Source organism: Ostrea edulis, chromosome 3, assembly GCF_947568905.1.
Source record: "Ostrea edulis chromosome 3, xbOstEdul1.1, whole genome shotgun sequence".
NCBI classification, from domain to species: domain Eukaryota; kingdom Metazoa; phylum Mollusca; class Bivalvia; order Ostreida; family Ostreidae; genus Ostrea; species Ostrea edulis.
This window is the reverse complement of record NC_079166.1, coordinates 20,165,880-20,185,606: the sequence shown is the minus strand read 5'-3', so window position 1 is coordinate 20,185,606 and position 19,727 is coordinate 20,165,880. Positions and strand designations below refer to the sequence as shown.

The window sequence follows — 19,727 nt, the reverse complement described above, 5'->3', positions numbered from 1 at the left end:
TTGGAACTGATATACTGCCAGTGTTTATATGTACAGACTCACAGTCACGTAAGAATGTTAGAAAAGCTATCAGCCCTTTCAGCAAGCAGTAGAATGTGTATTATACGGATAATGTAGGTTACAAACGTAGGTTCGCGTACCAAATTTCTGGTAGTGGAGACTTCTTTCATTAGACCATATGACTTGCACCATTCAATATTCTTACTAACTACACTGTTTATCTATCGGACAATATTTTACAATTGGCTTACCTGATGTACTCGATTTTCTTCTGCATCGGTGTAGAAAAAATCATTTGTAGATTTTATTAATATTCCATTGGTCTTCCAATCGATTTTGTATGATGGTCATCAACTGTCGCCACATGGAACATGTCTATTTATTTCCTTCAATGGTTGACTCGTCTATACCAGAGTTTTGTTCAAATTTCTGGATATTTTTATTCTAACGACCGTCATATTAATGGCATTTGAACTACATATTTATCTATGGAATATCATGCAGGAAATGCGATATACATGTACAATTTCTCGGAGTTGGTGGAAAGGCTTAAATGTGTATTCCCCTCAGCAATGACATTCATCATTTACCTGCAAACCTTCAATATCTTCAGTTATTTTTTATATATTCCGCATACATCAATGCAATTACATAATTTCATGCAGTGCAACTTTGGATCTTGCTTCACTGGTCAGTCCCCCTAAGAGAGATTGTGGAGGGGGTACCTTTCTCTGATTCACACATCAGAGGATAAAAACCATGTAGTCCATTGAGCACGTGACCATTTAGAGTCGCATAGCTACCGCATCATGATGAATTGAAAGCAAATGACAACATTTTAGGTTCCACTTTCTACTTTGCTTTTTTTCAATTCTGTTTTAACCGTTTCCAACTCTTTTGACACTTTTTTGCGCTTGTGCATAGAACAGGTCAATTCACAGATACAATTAATAAAGGTTTCCAACATATGTTTTCAATATTGATTGCAAGCCTATTTACAATGTGTCAAGCAATTATAAATCATTATCAAATACTTGAAAAAACTGATTTGATATTAATCCATATTACCACTCTCGCTGGGGGCTAGTATTATTTTCTCCTCTTGGGTGTATACAATTATACCTTGTTTGGTGCCTGTAAATATTCAAAATAAACATACATCAAAGTAAGCAATCACGATTGTCTATATATATAAATATATATATATATATATATATATATATATATATATATATAGTTTGTAAAAAAGAACTCAGTATTTGATACAGTAAATACATCCAATAATAAAAGTCAAGAAACGCAAGACAGTGAAATGTTATTCGTGCGTGCGTGCGTGAAAGGTGAAGATAACGAACAGTGATAAATCTCATTGGGCAAACACGGACCCCTGAACACATCAGAGGTGGGATTACGACCAGGTGCCTAGGAGGAGTAAGCACCCCCTGTCGACCGGTCACACCCGCCATGGGCCCTAATCCTGATCAGGTAAACGGAGTTGTCCGTAGTAAAAATCAGTGTGCCAAGACGAGTCTAACAATCGCTATGAAACACGTCAAACAGCATTTGACCAATGATAGCTTCTATTGGCAAACTGGGTCGTTATAGCGAATATATATATATATATATATATATATATATATATATATATATATATATAAGCACCGAATAGGTCACGACACTGTTGGTTATTTAAAACTCAAATTTTCGACGCAACCGGTGTCTTTATCAAGAGACATATATATAACATAAACAAATAACACGCAAAAACGACAAGTATCGATCAACTACATTGGTGACAAGAGTGATACACTGTTGTACTGAGTGATAAAAATGGTGGTGCTTTCGTTGTAAAGTGTGTTTACTGACTATGGTTTAGAGAGTCTGTACCATGGTCGGGTCGAGATGAAAATAGAATTATTCTTGAAAATTACAGAAATCAGATAAATTTAGAGGGAAAACTTACATCACAATGTGATTATGGAATAAAATGGTGGGAAGATAATGATATGGAGTGATTAAGTTCAAAACAATATTAGGTAGTCCGTACCATTGATGATTCGGATATGGTAAACAGCGAAAAATAATGATTGCCAGAAGAACACGATTAAGCAACAAACAAGGTCAATCAAAAGACACAGATCTAGCATTAAAATCAACAATCGAATAGGTGAATGGGAGAGAAGTCTAAGGAAAAAGATTCAATATTATTTTTCAAGGTAATATATTTTCAAGGTCAGACAATTTAAAGCCGCATTCTAGAAATTCTGATATCGCAACATAAAGAGCTATGCGAATCCGAACTTATGTTGATTTAGAATGGGGGGGGGGGGTAATAAGGAAAAAAAATGCATTGACCTTGAAGACTAGTATTTTATTAATATATCATCTTCAGACCTCTAAACTATGGTAAAACATTATTCTAAATCAATATAAGGTGTATTAAAAATCCATACTTAATGACATTTATCTTCTTGATACATGATCAATTATCACCCTTCCTTTTTACCTGTGGAGTTGCATGATCTAACAAACATTTTTTGAAATACCTTTACATGTCTAGTAAATCAAGGGCACGTCATATTTCCATTTGAAGACACCACACTATATTATTTTACGATTTCATATTCCAATACTTAGAGTTTTTCAAACTCTAGAGAGCTGGGAAAATGTCTAGATGATAGCAGTATATCAATAATTATTTCAAATCTTTTATTTTTTATATACCGATTTTTAGGTCGTTCTTGACACATTGATTTTGACTACGAATTAGTTTACCTGATAAAGATATAGGGCTCACGTCGGGTATGACCGGTCAACAGGGGATGCTTACTCCTTTTATGCACCTAATCCCACCTCTGGTATGTCCAGGGGTCTCTGTATGCCAAACTTTATATTTTGTATTCCTTATAGGAGCTATGGGATTGATTACTGTTCGTTATCTTCACCTTTTATCAAAGAGGTTTCGTCTCTGAGAGAAGAATATTAAAGCAAACATGGACCCCAGGGTATACCAAATGTGGGATTGGGTACCTAGATGGAGAAATCATCTCCTGTTGACCGGTCACACCCACCGTGATTTCTCCATCTTGATCAAGTAAACGAAGTAATCCGTAGTCAAAATCAATAACTAAAGAAGTATTAGAATATGTCGTTGGTTGGTTCAACCTTGTTGGTTAGGTGGTTGCATTACGTCCTGTCGTGAATATTTTACTTATATTGAAATGTCACCAGTAGTAGATGAAGTACCACATATTACACCTATGCCAAGCGCTTTTGGCAGTAGGGTTCTTTAACGTGGCAACACCTGAAGCGACACGGGATATCCGTTTTTAACGTCATATCCAAAACAGCTGTGATTTTCGATTCTAAAATAGCCACGCTTTTGGCGAAGCTGCAACCACTATCTATGTTGACGTTTTAGGTTTGATGTGGCCATGACACGAGTGGGTATCGAGCTCCCGGTCTCCCGGTTACGAAGCGAACGCTCTATCACTTTAGATACCGCGACCGCTCTCTAAAATTTCGTACGAAACATGTCACAACATTTGACATAACAACAGGTTGAATGTACGAATAAGATCATTATAACGACGATTGAATTTGCGAAATGCTGACTTTAAACGAGACTGTTTAAACCCAGTAACATCATCGTGTATATCTTTGGATATTTTCACTGTGATTATCTTACGACATATTGCCATACAATCTAAAGTTCACTTAAAACAACCTCGATTGTTTCATCTTTTCTGATTTTAAGCTTTTTTGATCAATCATCTACGATAACTTTTCAAGGCAAGATTTATGTTCCTAAAACTCTTTGAATATGAAATTGCTCCTGATACAATAAGCAAACTACATACTCCATTGAAAACCTGTGTTTGAATTCATTATTGTTTAGGGTCGACAACAAATCAGAAAGATGGATTAGAACTAGATAAATAATTACCGTTGCCATAGAGCTATTTAAACTTACTCGTTCTAAGACAGCCACTAGCTCGGTCACATGTAGCTCTATCACACTCACATATCCTTTGACATCCCGGACCATACAGTGGATAAGGACATTGGAATGCACAATTCAGACCGCCATAACCCGCCATACATCCTGAAGAAAATAAAAAAGCGTTAATTGGTCTTAAACAGTTAAAGAATGTCGTCACATCTATTTTCATTTTTCTACATCCTATTGATACTGAATATAAGAAATAATGTCTTATGATATTAACGTATACCTATAAAGCGTTCCTCGGTAATGCTCCATACGTAACCAGCACAGCAATTATTTCCTTCGCTAAATGAAATATATGAATATAATTATAACAACAGCTCAAACACAGACAATCATGTTCATCGAATTTAAAATGAATTTAGAACTTTCATCAATATCTATAAACGTCATGATTGCATTGAGGAGGAATTGTTTGTTGGGTGGGTAATTCATCATTTGTTCTCGGTTTTCTTTCTTAATCAACAGTTTGATTATTTCTACATATTCTACATTTTATGTGTTTGACAATCCTTATAATACTAAACTCTTGAAGGACAAATTGTCGATTTCAAGCAGCCAATTGTGTTATACAGTCCAGTATTTTCTAATCCTTTCGTTCATTTTGGAACAACATGTCAAATGTAGTTTGGAATTTTATTAATTGTTTAAAACTGTTCAGTACATTTTCGAGATATCAATTCTAAAAAACCTCAAATGAATTTCGGGGAGGGTGGATTAGGCCCAAACCGAAATTGTTGAGAAATATTCTATCACAAATTAGATATATGCGCATCTGGTGCATCAAATTTGGTACCGTATAAATTTTACATTATGACCCCTGGGTCGAGGCCTCTGCTGGTGGACTGTTAGTCCCCGAGGGTCTCTACAGCCCAGTAGCTAAGTACTTCATTGCTAGCTTGAAAATACGGATGTGTATTTAATTGCTGTTATAAAATTTAGAAATTCATTTTCAAAATTAAGGATTATCTCCCTCACGCATATCCTTAGACGAATTTGACTCCACTTTTTTGGCATACTGTTTTCCCCTATAATAGCTCTAAAGCTGTATTGTTATTTCGGATTTCAAACATTTCGGTTGAGCATCACTGAATAGACATTATTTGTCGAAATGTGCATCTGGTGCATCAAAATTGGTACCGTATAAGTTTTACATATATTACTTCCTTTTAGAAATTGAATTAGACCCAAACGTTATATTCATATTAAATGCAGTACTTACTTTTCACATTCCTCTCCCGAAACAGATGCTACTGTATGCATGACAAATACTATGAATGAAAATAAAAGTTTCTTCTTTTGACATAAAGACTGAAACAGCATGTTTATCTGAAGCTGGTGTTTTAGTATCAAATGACAAACAGATAAATCAGAATGTTATAATAAATATGTTATTTATATCTTAGATACATCAGAATGTTATAATAAATATGTTATTTATATCCTGAAAACATCCTCAATTAGATTGATTTCTTTCTGTTTTGTAGTACATATATTCAAACTCAGCAGATGTTCAACGCACGTGTACATATAATCAACTTTTAAGAAACTCAATTCAGCAGAGTGGTAAAGATCGGAAAATCTTTAACTTATCTTTGTAAGAACACTCAGATAAAAGTTAACCCAGCAGAGTAGCAAAACTCAAATAAAACTTAACCCAGAGAGTAGCAAAACTTAGATAAAACTTAACCCGGAGAGTAGCAAAACTCAGATAAAACTTAACCCAGAGAGTAGCAAAAATCAGATAAAACTTAACCCAGAGAGTAGCAAAAATCAGATAAAACTTAATCCAGAGAGTAACAAAACTCAGATAGAACTTAACCCAGAGAGCAGCAAAAATCAGATAAAACTTAACCCAGCAGAGTAGCAAAACTCAGAAAAACTTAACTCAGTCGTGTAATAAAAGTAAAAAGAAAAAAACTCAGATAAAAACTCAACTCAGCAGAGTAGCAAAACTCAAAAGTAAAATTAACGATCAATTTACCATAAATAATTACACATTGAACAAAACAAACCAAATAGTTTTTCTTTACATTCTATTGTATTTGGCTAACAAGGCTGCATATAAAATGCACAATAAAAAGGTGAAGATAATGAACAGTGAGCAATCTCATAAATCCTATTCATACATAGATAGATACCTTGTAGATAGATAGATAGATATCACAAAAATCCAACAAAACTCTACGTCCAAAGTATCGGATCTAATACATGTAATAGATACGAGGTCAAATAAATAAGGTTATAAAAAGCACTGAAAATGACCAATGTCACGAACAACAATGAATTGTCAAATTATCGGGACAGATGAGGACGATAGAATATTTACATAGTAAAGAAATGCAAATACAAAATGAAACTAACGCTAGAACTAAACTACAAAAGCTGATAACAAACAAAACATATGTATACATGTTATATAGTGGACAGATAATTGATAAGATATATATATATATATATAGATATGAGCATTTCATTCCTTATATTTTTGTTTGAGGTTATAACATGTATCTGTCATTGAAAAATGCGATGCGATAATGATCAAAGTAGTTGACCACGTGTTTTAAAATCATTATGTAGTTGTTTTGTCTCCTACTCATTGTCACATAATTTCAAATCATTATCAAGTATCACTGTGATGAAGTTAATTTTCATTTAGTTAGTTTGTGTGGTGTTGCCCAGTAAATCGTTGTTTATGCTTGTAAGGTGTTTCCATAGTGTGAGTGTTGGTCGATAAGGCTATTTTTAGCATACTGGTTTGGTCAGTCAGAGTAGCAGCTGTTTGTCACGCGTGCGGCCACGTTTTCATGCTGTCAAGCAGGGGTCTTTTCTTGGCGAATTCCAGAAGTTAGTCTGGGTAATGGTAGCCAGAAAGACAACATTTTACTGTGTGGGCATAGGTTTTCTCCAGCCGGTAAGCTATTTTTGTGTGAAATATTTGCGAGATTTTGGGTTAATTTTCTCGTGTATTGTATTTTCAATTTTGTTGTTAACCAAGTCGCTGTGTGTATAGGTTTTAGGTTAAGTAATTGCTATTTCAGTGCAGAGGGGATTTAAGAAGCTATCTGGGCCATATCAGGCAGTACTCTCAGCGTTTCAGTAGGTGCTCGGCGTGTGAATCAAAACACGTGAGACCGCAATGTACATGGGTGTTCCACGTGGTGGACTCGGCAGTTATTTTGTGGGCCTAGTGTTGCCATTGGTTTGAAGTCGGCGTTATCCAGTATCATTGTTCAGTGAGAGACCTGTGAGTCTGGGACTGGAAACGGAGGGGAGGTTCGCGCTGTGTGGAGGCCTGGTTGTGCCAAGTGTGACGTGGCGTTAAATTGAATTGTGCTGAGTAGCCATACTTTCATATTGAGTTTCAGTAAATTAACATTTTATCAAAAAGGAATTTGAGAAATTTGCACAAAACGTAATTTACTACTGTTTAACTTTTTCTGTAGTTAGCGGAATTTGCTACTATTTGAACCATTTTGTAATACATTTATTTCCAGTTATATTTTCAGCCTGTACCGGTAACGTCATATTTGCTGTATTGGTTATTGAATTGTCTTGACAGTTATACGTTATATTGATTGTCAATATTGCCAGGTTTATTATACCAATTTATATTTTCTTTCTCGGTGAGAGAGTATGGATGTGTGTATGTGAAAGTGTGATTTCTTTGTTTTTCAAACATCTTTATATTTCCTATCTTATTGTTAAATAAATTTTCTTTTTATTTATTCTACGATTTATCATTTTCTCTATTGCCGACACAAAATCCAAAAGAACTTCATTACATATGGTGGCAGCGGTGGGATTTTGTGATAATTGATTTAGAGAAAAGACATTTGGTAGAATATCGGTGGTTCAGAAAAAATTCTATCAAATAAATTTAATTTTTGCAATTTTGATTTCAGTGCAATTTGAAAGTTTGGCTTATTGATTCTTTTCCTTTGTTGCTCTGGTGTGCAGTTGATAATGTCATTGCCTCAGTGGGTTCAGGACGCTGTTGAGAAGGGTCAGGACTTGTCAGTGTGTCTCGAGTTGTGGAACCATGCTACGGCAGTTGATAGAGATGAACGTGCTACACAGAGAGAGGAGAAGAAACAAGAGATGAAACTACAACGAATGGCCATGGAGAAAGATGCAGAAAAACAGAAACTGGACGTAGAAGGGGAAATGGAGGAGAAAAGGTTACAGGTAAAAATGAGAGAATTAGATCTACAGGAACAGGCAATGAAAGCCAAGGGTAAACCGGGTGATAGTGAGACCAAAGAACAGAAGCATGAGGTAAAGTATCTACTTCCAAAATATGTAGAAGGTGAAGATATAGATGTTTTTATCAGGTCATTTGAAAGACTGGTTAATCTGCATAAGTGGCCAAAGGCAAAGTGGGCAATACGACTAGTTCCACAATTGACGGGTAAGGCACTTGATAGTTACGCACGGTTGAGGGAATTTGAGTCAAATGATTATGACGTCATTAAGAAGGCCATACTCAAAATGTATGATTTGACGGCTAGTACTTACAATGATAAGTTTAGGGCATGTAAACAAGATCCGAATGAAACATTCAAACAGTTTTACACTCGTTCATTGAATTATTTCGAGCACTGGTGTCGGATGGAGAGAGTTGGCGAGAATTTTGTAGTGTTAGTAGATGTGCTTATGAGGGAGCAGCTGATCAACAGGTATGGTTGAAAGAAAGAAAACCAAAATCAGCAGATGAAATGATCGAGCTTGCTGAAGCATACCAGAATGCACATCGTGAGCCTGTGATCATAAACAAAGTTCATGCACAGGGTAATCCGAGGGGCAGTAGAGGTAAGTCTCATGAACAGAAACCTGTGTCGGGTAATCCACAAAGTAAATCTGAAAAGAAGTGCTTCTTGTGTCATAGAATAGGTCACTTCATAAGCAAATGTCCATTACGCAAATCGACGGATAAAGATGCAAATGCTGAAAAACAGTGGGGAGGAAAACCTAAACCTGGTCAATCACAGAAAAAAGCAGGTATAGTGTATTCACCAACAATGACAAGAAAGGGACACACTTTAGAGTTGCCCATGGCGGTGGAAGCAAAAGGATTCCATAAGGACACAAAGAAGAGTGGACTTAGGGTTGAGTCGGGAATGGTGAATGGTAAGGAAGCATCTGTTTTGCGTGACACTGGGTGTACATCTATTCTGGTGGCAGAGAAGTTAATCAGAAGAGACGATTTAACAGTGGGCGTAAGTGAGGTGACCCTGTCAAACGGATGTTTGGAGAAATGTCCGGAAGTGTGGACTGAAGTCGATACAACCTATGTCAAAGGTAGGGTGGTGGCTTTAGTCATGAATACACCATTTGCAGATTTGATAATAGGGAATTACACACGAAAGGAACAACATTGAGAAAATGTCAAAGTCAGTAACAGACACTTGTCAGGCTGAGGAGACAAGGTCATAGGCAAAAAGAAAGCCAGTTCAGAAGGAAATGGTAGACATTGGTCAGGAATTTGGTAAAAACTACTCTAGAGAGGAATGGATTGAGGAGCTAAGAAATGATCCTACGTTGGATGTCTACATAAAACGAGTTGGTGATGGTACTCCCAAAGACGGAGGTGGCTACATATCACTTGAGAAAGGTATGTTATACAGACATTTTAAATCAGATGCAACCAAGAAAATGGTAAAACAGTTACTGGTACCAGCGAAATTTCGCAGTCAAATTCTCCCACTGGCCCACGATATTCCTATGGAGGGTCATCTTGGAATAAAGAAAACCAGGGAAAGAATACTGAAATATTTCTTTTGGCCAGGAATTCTCGACGACAATAAGAAATAGTGTAGATTCTGTCCGAAATGTCAAAAAGGAACTTCGAAAACCAAGGTGAGTAAAGTTCCGTTAATTCAAGTTCCTAGAATTGACGTACCTTTCCAGCGAATAGCAATAGACATGGTAGGACCATTACCTAGAACCAAAAGGGGAAATCAGTACGTATTGGTAATTTGTGACTATGCTACTAAGTACCCTGAAGCAATACCTTTAAAACGTCAGGAAGCAGAAGTTGTCGCGGAGGCAATGGTTGAGGTTTTCTCGAGGGTAGGTGTACCAAAAGAGATTTTATCAGATCAAGGTACAAACTTCATGTCATCCCTGATGTCGGAGTTATGTCGACTGTTGAGCATACACAAGTTAAACACATCTCCGTATCATCCTCAAGCAAATGGTCTGATCGAGCAGTTTAATAGGACTTTAAAGAGGATGCTCCAAATCTACGCACAGGATGAGCCAGGTAAGTGGGATAAGCTTTTGCCATATCTCCTATTTGCTTATAGGAAAGTTCCGCATGAATCGACAGGCTTTGCACCATTTGAGCTGATGTATGGGAGAAACGTCAGAGGACCACTTGCTATTCTTAGAGAAAGCATCGATGGTGAGGAAGACGAAAGTCGTCAGTTACAACCCTCAGTACTCAGTTACATCATTGAGATGCGCGAGAAACTGGCAAAGATGGCAGATCTCGTATCAGAGAAGGAACAGGGCAGTAAAACGGACCAGAAAAGGTATTACGACCGAAATGTGAGAAATTGGTCATTTGCAGTCGGAGATAAAGTCCTGGTTTTGTTACCGACGAGTACAAAGAAAATAGTGGCACAGTGGAAAGGACCTTTTCCTGTATTGGAAAAAGTAAGTCCGATAGACTACAGAGTACGGTATGACAACAGCGGTACCAAAAGTTTACCATGTCAACATGCTAAAACGCTGGTTTGAAAGAGATGAAGAGAATGAGAAGCAAGTTATAGCAGCAGTATGTATTGCAGATCATTCGGAAAAGGATAATGAGTGCATTGATAATCCCTTGGTGGATCCAAAAGAACTTCATTACAATCACAAAACAATTAATTCTTTTCTAATCAGGTAAACTAATTTCATATTAAACCATATTACCACTTTCACTGCTTGCTATTATCCCTTTGTCCTCTTTCGTATATATGATTTGTCCTCGTTTGGTGCCTGTATATATTCAAAACAAACACATATCAAAGTAATCAATCACGACTGTATATATATATATATATATATATATATATATATATATATATATATATATATATATATATACAAAGCACTAAAATAGCCAACGACACGAACAACGAGATTGTCAAATTTTCGGGACGCCCCGTCCCTTCTTCAGGACAAACGAAAAGAATTACATAATGTGGCCAATATCAACAGAGCATAATAACAAAAACTACATATAAATACATCTAGCACTACAACCCCCCCACCCCCCTCACCCCCCCCCCACCCCCAGAGCATAATAACAAAAACTACATATAAATACATCTAGCACTACAACCCCCCCACCCCCCTCACCCCACCCACCCCACCCCACCTCCAGAGCATAATAACAAAAACTACATATAAATACATCTAGCACTACACCTTTACTAATCTACAAACGTATTTACAACGCAGACTACATGTTTTTGGTCTTTAGGCTTGCCAATCAATGTTAAAAGTAGAGTGAATTAGGACATGCCTTATTCGTCTAAAGAGCTGATCCAAAATCAATAACTAAAGAAGTATAAGAATATGTCGTTGGTTGGTTCAACCTTGTTGGTTAGGTGGTTGTTTTCCGTCCCGGTGTGAATATTTTACTTATATTGAAATGTCACCAGTAGTAGATGAAGTACCACATATTAGACCTATGCCAAGCGCTTTTGGCTGTAGGGTTCTTTAATGTGGCAACACCTGAAGCGACACGGGACATCCGTTTTTAAGGCAATATCCAAAACATCCGTGATTCTCGATTCCAAAATTGCCACGCTTTTGGCGAAGCAGCAACCACTATCTATGTTGACGTTTTAGGTTTGATGTGGCCATGACACGAGTGGGTATCGAGCTCCCGGTCGCCCGGTTACGAAGCGAACGCTCTATCACTTTAGATACCGCGACCGCTCTCTAAAATTTCGTACGAAACATGTCACAACATTTGACATAACAACAGGTTGAATGTACGAATAAGATCCTTACAAAGACGATTGAATTTGCGAAATGCTGACTTTAAACGAGACTGTTGAAACCCAGTAACATCATCGTTTATATCTTCGGATATTTTCCCTGTGATTATTTTACGACATGTTGCCATACAATCTAAAGTTCACTTAAAACAACCTCGATGGTTTCATCTTTTCTGATTTTAAGCTTTTTTGATCAATCATCTACGATAACTTTTCAAGGCAAGATTTATGTTCCTAAAACTCTTTGAATATGAAATTGCTCCTGATACAATAAGCAAACTATATACTCCATTGAAAGCCTGTGTTTGAATTCATTATTGTTTAGGATCAACAAATCATCAGAAAGATGGATTAGAACTAGATAAATAATTACCATTGCCATAGAGCTATTTAAACTTACTCGTTCTAAGACAGCCACTAGTTCGGTCACATGTAGCTCTATCACACTCGCATATCCTTTGACATCCCGGACCATACAGTGGATAAGGACATTGGAATGCACAATTCAGACCGCCATAACCCGCCATACATCCTGAAGAATATAAAAAAAGCGTTAATTGGTCTTAAACAGTTAAAGAATATCGTCACATCTATTTTCATTTTTCTACATCCTATTGATACTGAATATAAGAAATAATGTCATATGATATTAACGTATACCTATACAGCGTTCCTCGGTGATGCTCCATACGTAACCAGCACAGCAATTATTTCCTTCGCTAAATGAAATATATGTATATAATTATAACAACACCTCAAACACAGACAACCATGTTCATCGAATTTAAAATGAATTTAGAGCTTTCATCAATATTTATAAACGGCACGATTGCATTGAGGAGGAATTGTTTGTTGGGTGGGTAATTCATCATTTGTTCTCGGTTTTCTTTCTTAATCAACAGTTTGATTATTTCTACATGTTCTACATTTTATGTGTTTGACAATCCTTATAATACTAAACTCTTGAAGGACAAATTGTCGATTTCAAGCAGCCAATTGTGCTATACAGTCCAGTATTTTCTAATCCTTTCGTTCATTTTGGAACAAAATGTCAAATGTAGTTTGGAAATTTATTAATTGTTTAGAACTGTTCAGTACATTTTCGAGATATCAATTCTAAAAAACTTCAAATGAATTTCGGGGAGGGTGGATTAGTCCCACGCCGAAATTGTTGAGAAATATTCTATCACAAATTAGATATATGCGCATCTGATGCATCAAAATTGGTACCGAATAAGTTTTACATTATGACCCCTGGGTCGAGGTCTCTGCTGGTGGACTGTTAGTCCCCGAGGGTCTCTACAGCCCAGTAGCTAAGTACTTCATTGCTAGCTTGAAAATACGGATATGTATTTAATTGCTGTTATAAAATTTAGAAATTCATTTTCAAAATTAAGGATTATCTCCCTCACGCATATCCTTAGACGAATTTGACTCCACTTTTTTGGCATACTGTTTTTCCCCTATAATAGCTCTAAAACTGCATTGTTATTTCGGATTTCAAACATTTCGGTTGAGCATCACTGAATAGACATTATTTGTCGAAATGCGCATCTGGTGCATCAAAATTGGTACCGTATAAGTTTTACATATATTACTTCCTTTTAGAAATTGAATATGACTCCAACGTTATATTCATATTAAATGCAGTACTTACTTTTCACATTCCTCTCCCGAAACAGATGCTACTGTATGCATGGCAAATACTATGAATGAAAATAGAAGTTTATTCTTTTGACATAAAGACTGAAACAGCATGTTTATCTGAAGCTGGTGTTTTAGTATCAAATGACAAACAGATAAATCAGAATGTTATAATAAATATGTTATTTATATCTTAAATAAATCAGAATGTTATAATAAATATGTTATTTATATCCTGAAAACAGCCTCAATTAGATTGATTTCTTTCTGTTTTGTAGTACATATATTCAAACTCAGCAGATGTTCAACGCACGTGTACATATAATCAACTTTTAAGAAACTCAATTCAGCAGAGTGGTAAAGATCGGAAAATCTTTAACTTATCTTTTTAAGAACACTCAGATAAAACTTAACCCAGCAGAGTAGCAAAACTCAAATAAAACTTAGCACAGAGAGTAGCAAAAATCAGATAAAACTTAACCCAGCAGAGTAGCAAAACTCAGATACAACTTAACCCAGCAGAGTAGCAAAACTCAGAAAAACTTAACTCAGTCGTGTAATAAAAGTAAAAAGAAAAAACTCAGATAAAAACTCAACTCAGCAGAGTAGCAAAACTCAAAAGTAAAATCAACGATCAATTTACCATAAATAATTACACATTGAACAAAACAAACCAAATAGTAGTTTTTCTTTACATTCTATTGTATTTGGCTAACAAGGCTGCATATAAAATGCACAATAAAAAGGTGAAGATAATGAACAGTGAGCAATCTCATAAATCCTATAAAGAATATAAAATTAACAGAAGAGCAAACACGGACACCTGGACATATCAGAGGTGGAATCTGGTGCCTAAGAGAGGGAGGCATCCGCTATTAACCGGTCTTATCTGCTGTGAGCCCAATATCTTCATCAGGTAAATGGAGTAATCCATGGTCAAAATCAACATGTTAAGATCAGTCTTACAATTGGAATGAAACACGTCAGACAGCCTTTGACCCATTGATAGGTTGTATTTGCCAATTAGATCATTATAATAACCATCGAATTTGCAAAGTGCTGACTTCAAACGATACTGTTGAAAGCTTTGTGGTATCAGCTTATTTCTCTGTAGCATGCCCCGATTGGTGGTCGAGAGGCAGGAGCGTTCGCCCTGCATGCGGAAGGCCGGGGTTCGAATACCGGCTGTGACATTAACGGCAAACTAACAACTCAACTGTATGACAAACGGGATGATTTCAGCTTTTCCATCGTCAACTTCCCACATTTATGTAGCAATATTCCATTATCACCTGCATATGGTGTTTGTATATCTCAACTGATTCGATATGCAAGAGCTTGTTCTGGGTATAGTCAGTTTTTAAAACGAGGTAAGCTACTGACAAACAAGTTGATGGTACAGGGATTTCAACAGTCTCGATTGAAGTCAGCATTTCGCAAATTCTATGGTCGTTATAACGATCTAGTTCGTCAATACAACCGCGCATTGGGTCAAATGCTGTCTGACGTGTTTCATACTGATTGTTAAGCCGTTCTTGGCACACTGATTTTGACTGCGGATAACTCCATTTACCTGATCGGGATATGGGGCTCACGGCGGGTGTGACCGGTCAAAAGGGGATGCTTACTCCTCCTAGGCACCTGATCCCACCTCTGGTGTGTCCAGGGGTCCGTGTTTGCCCAACTATCTATTTTGTATTGCTTGTAGGAGTTATGAGATTGATCACTGTTCGTTATCTTCACCTTGCACCTAAGTTGTTAAAACAGGTAGGGATAGTTTCATTGCCAAATGCTCGGCAATCAGGTGTGAATGTCACGGGTCCTCGGAGATGACCTTAAAAACGGATGTCCCGTGTCACAGTAGGTGTGGCACGCTAAAGAACCCTCACTTCTCTATGGCTCTAAGCGCTGAGAAAAGGCCTTAATATGAAGCCATTCACCGATCTTGGTGACGTATATATATATATATGTATAATTCAATAAAAAATCAGGAAAATATACAGTTCCAAAATATATTTCAATTTGATTTAAATATATTTTGGAACTGTATATTTTCCTGCTTTTTTATTGAATTATTTTGACTGTGTGATATCAACTCTTTCTATTTGGATTATATATATATATATATATATATATATATATATATATATATATATATATATATATGAGCATTTCATTCCTGATGCTTTTGTTTGAAGTTATAACATGTATCTGTCGTTGAAAAATGCGATGTGATAATGATTAAAGAAGTTGACTACGCGTTTTAAAATCATATGTAGTTGTTTAGTTGTTTTGTTTCCTATTCATTGTCAAATACATTTGTAATTTCAAATCATTATCAAGTATCACAAAAAAATCAATTAATTTCTAATCAGGTAAACCAATTTGATATTAAACCATATTACCACTTTCACCGGTTACTATTATCTCTTTGTCCTGTTCGGTATATATGATTTGTCCTCGTTCGGTGCCTGTATATATTCAAAACAAACACATATCAAAGTAAACAATCACGACTGTCTCTTTATATATATATATATATATATATATATATATATATATATGTGTGTGTGTGTGTGTGTGTGTGTGTGTGTGTGTGTGTGTGTGTGTGTGTGTGTGTGTGTGTGTGTGTGTGTGTGTGTGTGTGTGCGTACGTGCGTGCGTGCGTGTGCGTGCGTGTGATTACTTAGCGCTTTCGCAGGGTAGTTTGGTTCTTCAGATTGTAACAACGTTGAATATAGTTCATTCATTTTGTTTCACAATACCTTGGAAGTAAAAGTTTTGTACTATTTATAGATTTGCCTACCATCTTCATTTTGATCACTCTCTGGGGTTGGGGGGTATTCGTGGGGAGGGGGGGTATTCGTTTACTTTTTATTTTATTTTGTTTTTCGACTTTCCTAGGATATATAATTCTGATTAAAGTCTTATAGTCTTAAGGTGAATTTAAAAACATCCATAGTTAATGATAGTTATCTTCTTAATACATGGACATGATCAATTATCCCCCTTCGCATGTGGACTTACATGATCTTACAAACATTCTTTGAAATACCTTTAAATGTCTTATGAATCACGGGTAAAGCATATATCATTCCATTTGAAGACACCACACTATATTCTTTTACGATTTTATATTCCAATATTTATAATTTTTCGAACTCTAGAGAGCAGGAAAAATCTCTAGTTGGTAGCAGTATATCAATAATTATTTTCAATCTTTTATTTTTCATATTGTTAGGTCGCTCTTGACACATTGAAATTGACTACGAATTACATCGTTTACCTGATCACGATATATGGCTCACGGCGGGTGTGACCGGTCGACACGGGAAGATTACTCCCTCTAGGCACCTAATCCCACATCTGGTATATCTAGGGGTCCCCGTTTGCCCAACTCTCTATTTTGTATCCCCTATAGGAGTTATGGGATTGATCTCTATTCGTTATTTTCACCTTTCATCAAAGATTTTTTTGTCTCAGAGAGAAGAAGTGTAGGGCAAACACGGATCCCTGGGTATACCAAAGGTGGGATCGGGTGCCTAGGTGGAGAAATCATTTCCTGTTGACATATCATACATGCCGTGAATCCTCTATCTTGACCAAATAAACGAAGTAATCCGTAGTCAAAATCAATACCTAAAGAATTCTAAGAATTGATTATTGGTTGGTTGTTTTCCGTCCCGGTGTGAATATTTTACTTATATTGAAATGTCACCAGTAGTAGATGAAGTACCACATATTAGACCTATGCCAAGCGCTTTTGGCAGTAGGGTTCTTTAACGTGGCAACACCTGAAGCGACACGGGACATCCGTTTTTAAGGCAATATCCAAAACATCCGTTATTCTCGATTTTCAAATTGCGACGCTTTTGGCGAAGCAGCAATCACTATAGATCTATGTTGATGTTTTAGGTTTGATGTGGCCATGACACGAGTGGGTATCGAGCTCCCGGTCCCCCTGTTACGAAGCGAACACTCTATCACTTTAGAGACCGTGACCGGTCTCTAAAAAATCGTACGAAACATGTCACAACATTTGACATAACAACAGGTTGAATGTACTAATAAGATTATTATAACGACGATTGAATTTACGAAATACTGACTTTAAACGAGACGGTTGAAACCCAGTAACGTCATCGTTTATATCTTTGGATATTTTCACAACATCATCGTTTATATCTTATGATATTATCACTGATTATTTGGTACATGTTGCCATACAATCTAAAGTTCACTTAAAACAACCTCGATGTTATAATCGTTTCTGATTTTAAGCTTTTTTGATCAATCATCTACGATAACTTTTCAAGGCAAGATTTCTGTTCCTAAAACTCTTTGAATATGAATTGCCCCCTGATAGAATAAGCAAAATATATTACTCCATTGAAAGCCTGTGTGAATTGATTATTGTTTATGATCAACAAAACATCAGAAAGATGGATTAGAACTAGATAAATAGTTACCGTTGCCATAGAGCTATTTAAACTTACTCATTCCAAGACATCCAGATGTTCGGTCACATGTAGCTCTATCACACTCACATATCATTTGACATCCCGAACCGTACAGTGGATACGGGCATTGCAATCCACAATTGGGGCCGCCATAACCCGCCTTACATCCTAAAGAATAAGTCAGTGTATTACCCAATCTAATGAATGCCGTCACATCCATTTTCAATTTTTCTACCTCCTACTGATATTGAATATGGGAAATCTTGGAATTCAATACTAATGTATACTTATGCAACGTTTCTCGGTGATGCTCCATACGTAACCAGCACATCAGTTATTTCTTTGGCTAAATGAAACACATGGTATAACATATCACCAACATACATAAGCATGTTTATCGAACTGTAAATGAATTTATAACCTCCATAAATATTTATAAAAGGTTCCTATACGATTACTTAGAGGAAGAATTGTGTATTGAGTGGGGCATACGCTGCAAAATGTATCGTCAATACTGGCAAATTCACATTAATCTTTTTTTCTACCTCTTTATTCTTGGTTTCCTTTCATAATCGACAGTTTCATTATTTTCACACGTTATACATTTTGTGTGTTTGACTATCCCTCATTCAGGAACGATAATTATGTGTGAAAGTAAATTGTTGACCTTCACATCCCCACAAGTATACACAAGGAATAATTGATTTTCATTCTGTAATATATATATTTCATCAAGTACTTCCTCGTACAAACTGTCGATTTCAATTAAACCGTTGATTATGCTATACGTATATCTCTATGCATGTAATTGTTTTTTTTCCTTATTCATTCGTTCATTTTAAAACAAATGCAAAATGTAGTTTGGAAATATAACAAAGGTTTAGAAACTGTTAGGCATATTTTTCGAGATAGCATCAATTCTAAAAACCTCAAAAGTATGGAGCGCCACATTTACATAAATTCAAATAATTGAAAATAATTATATTCATTAATGATATCAACAATTGAATTGATGCGCGCTTCAATTCAATTGAAGATAGCAATAATTCAATTAATACGTGCATCAATTTGCTTAATTCTCGAATTAATTGAATAATTGCTCCCTTCAATTAAATGGTAGTGCGCATCAATTCAATTAATGTACGCAATGATCGAATTATTACTCTTTTCCATTGAATTAATAATATCATTAATTCAATTGATTCGCGCGATAACTCTTTTAAATAACCCCCCAAATACCCTACGGTTTCTTCACGGATCACTAGATATGGGCGGAGCTCATCTATGGTCATTGTTAATTACCTGAAATTTACTTGGCTAGGAGAGCAGAGTGTTGAATATAATTTTGATATAAACAGAACATGTCTGCAGAGCTTCTGTGGTCATGGTGATTGTATAATGGCTGTATTCCTAAAGGTAGTTGATACACAGTATAAGTACAATTGTGTGTAGCTAGAATTGTTACTGGTCTTCCTATTTTTGCATCTAGAGAATACCTTTAACATTTGACAGGCTGGCAAACTTTACAAACTAGACGTTATATCGCAAAAATGACTACTATGTTTAAAAATTACAATGAGAGCATCCCTGATTATATAAATGAAATTATTCCAGATAAAC

General features: G+C 36.1%; 1 protein-coding gene across 1 annotated transcript; it reads right to left on the bottom strand.

Annotated features, from left to right (window-relative positions):
- Positions 1-4,221: 4,221 nt before the first annotated feature.
- Positions 4,222-13,704, bottom strand: LOC130053482 (multiple epidermal growth factor-like domains protein 6). The gene is made up of 6 exons (XM_056160795.1): positions 13,661-13,704; positions 12,664-12,722; positions 12,404-12,535; positions 10,928-10,993; positions 5,229-5,277; positions 4,222-4,291 (listed from the first exon to the last, which is right to left on the bottom strand). Exons 1-6 carry the CDS (start codon positions 13,699-13,701, stop codon positions 4,222-4,224), a joined length of 417 nt encoding a protein of 138 aa, XP_056016770.1. The 5' UTR covers positions 13,702-13,704.
- Between the last annotated feature and the right edge of the window lie 6,023 nt (positions 13,705-19,727).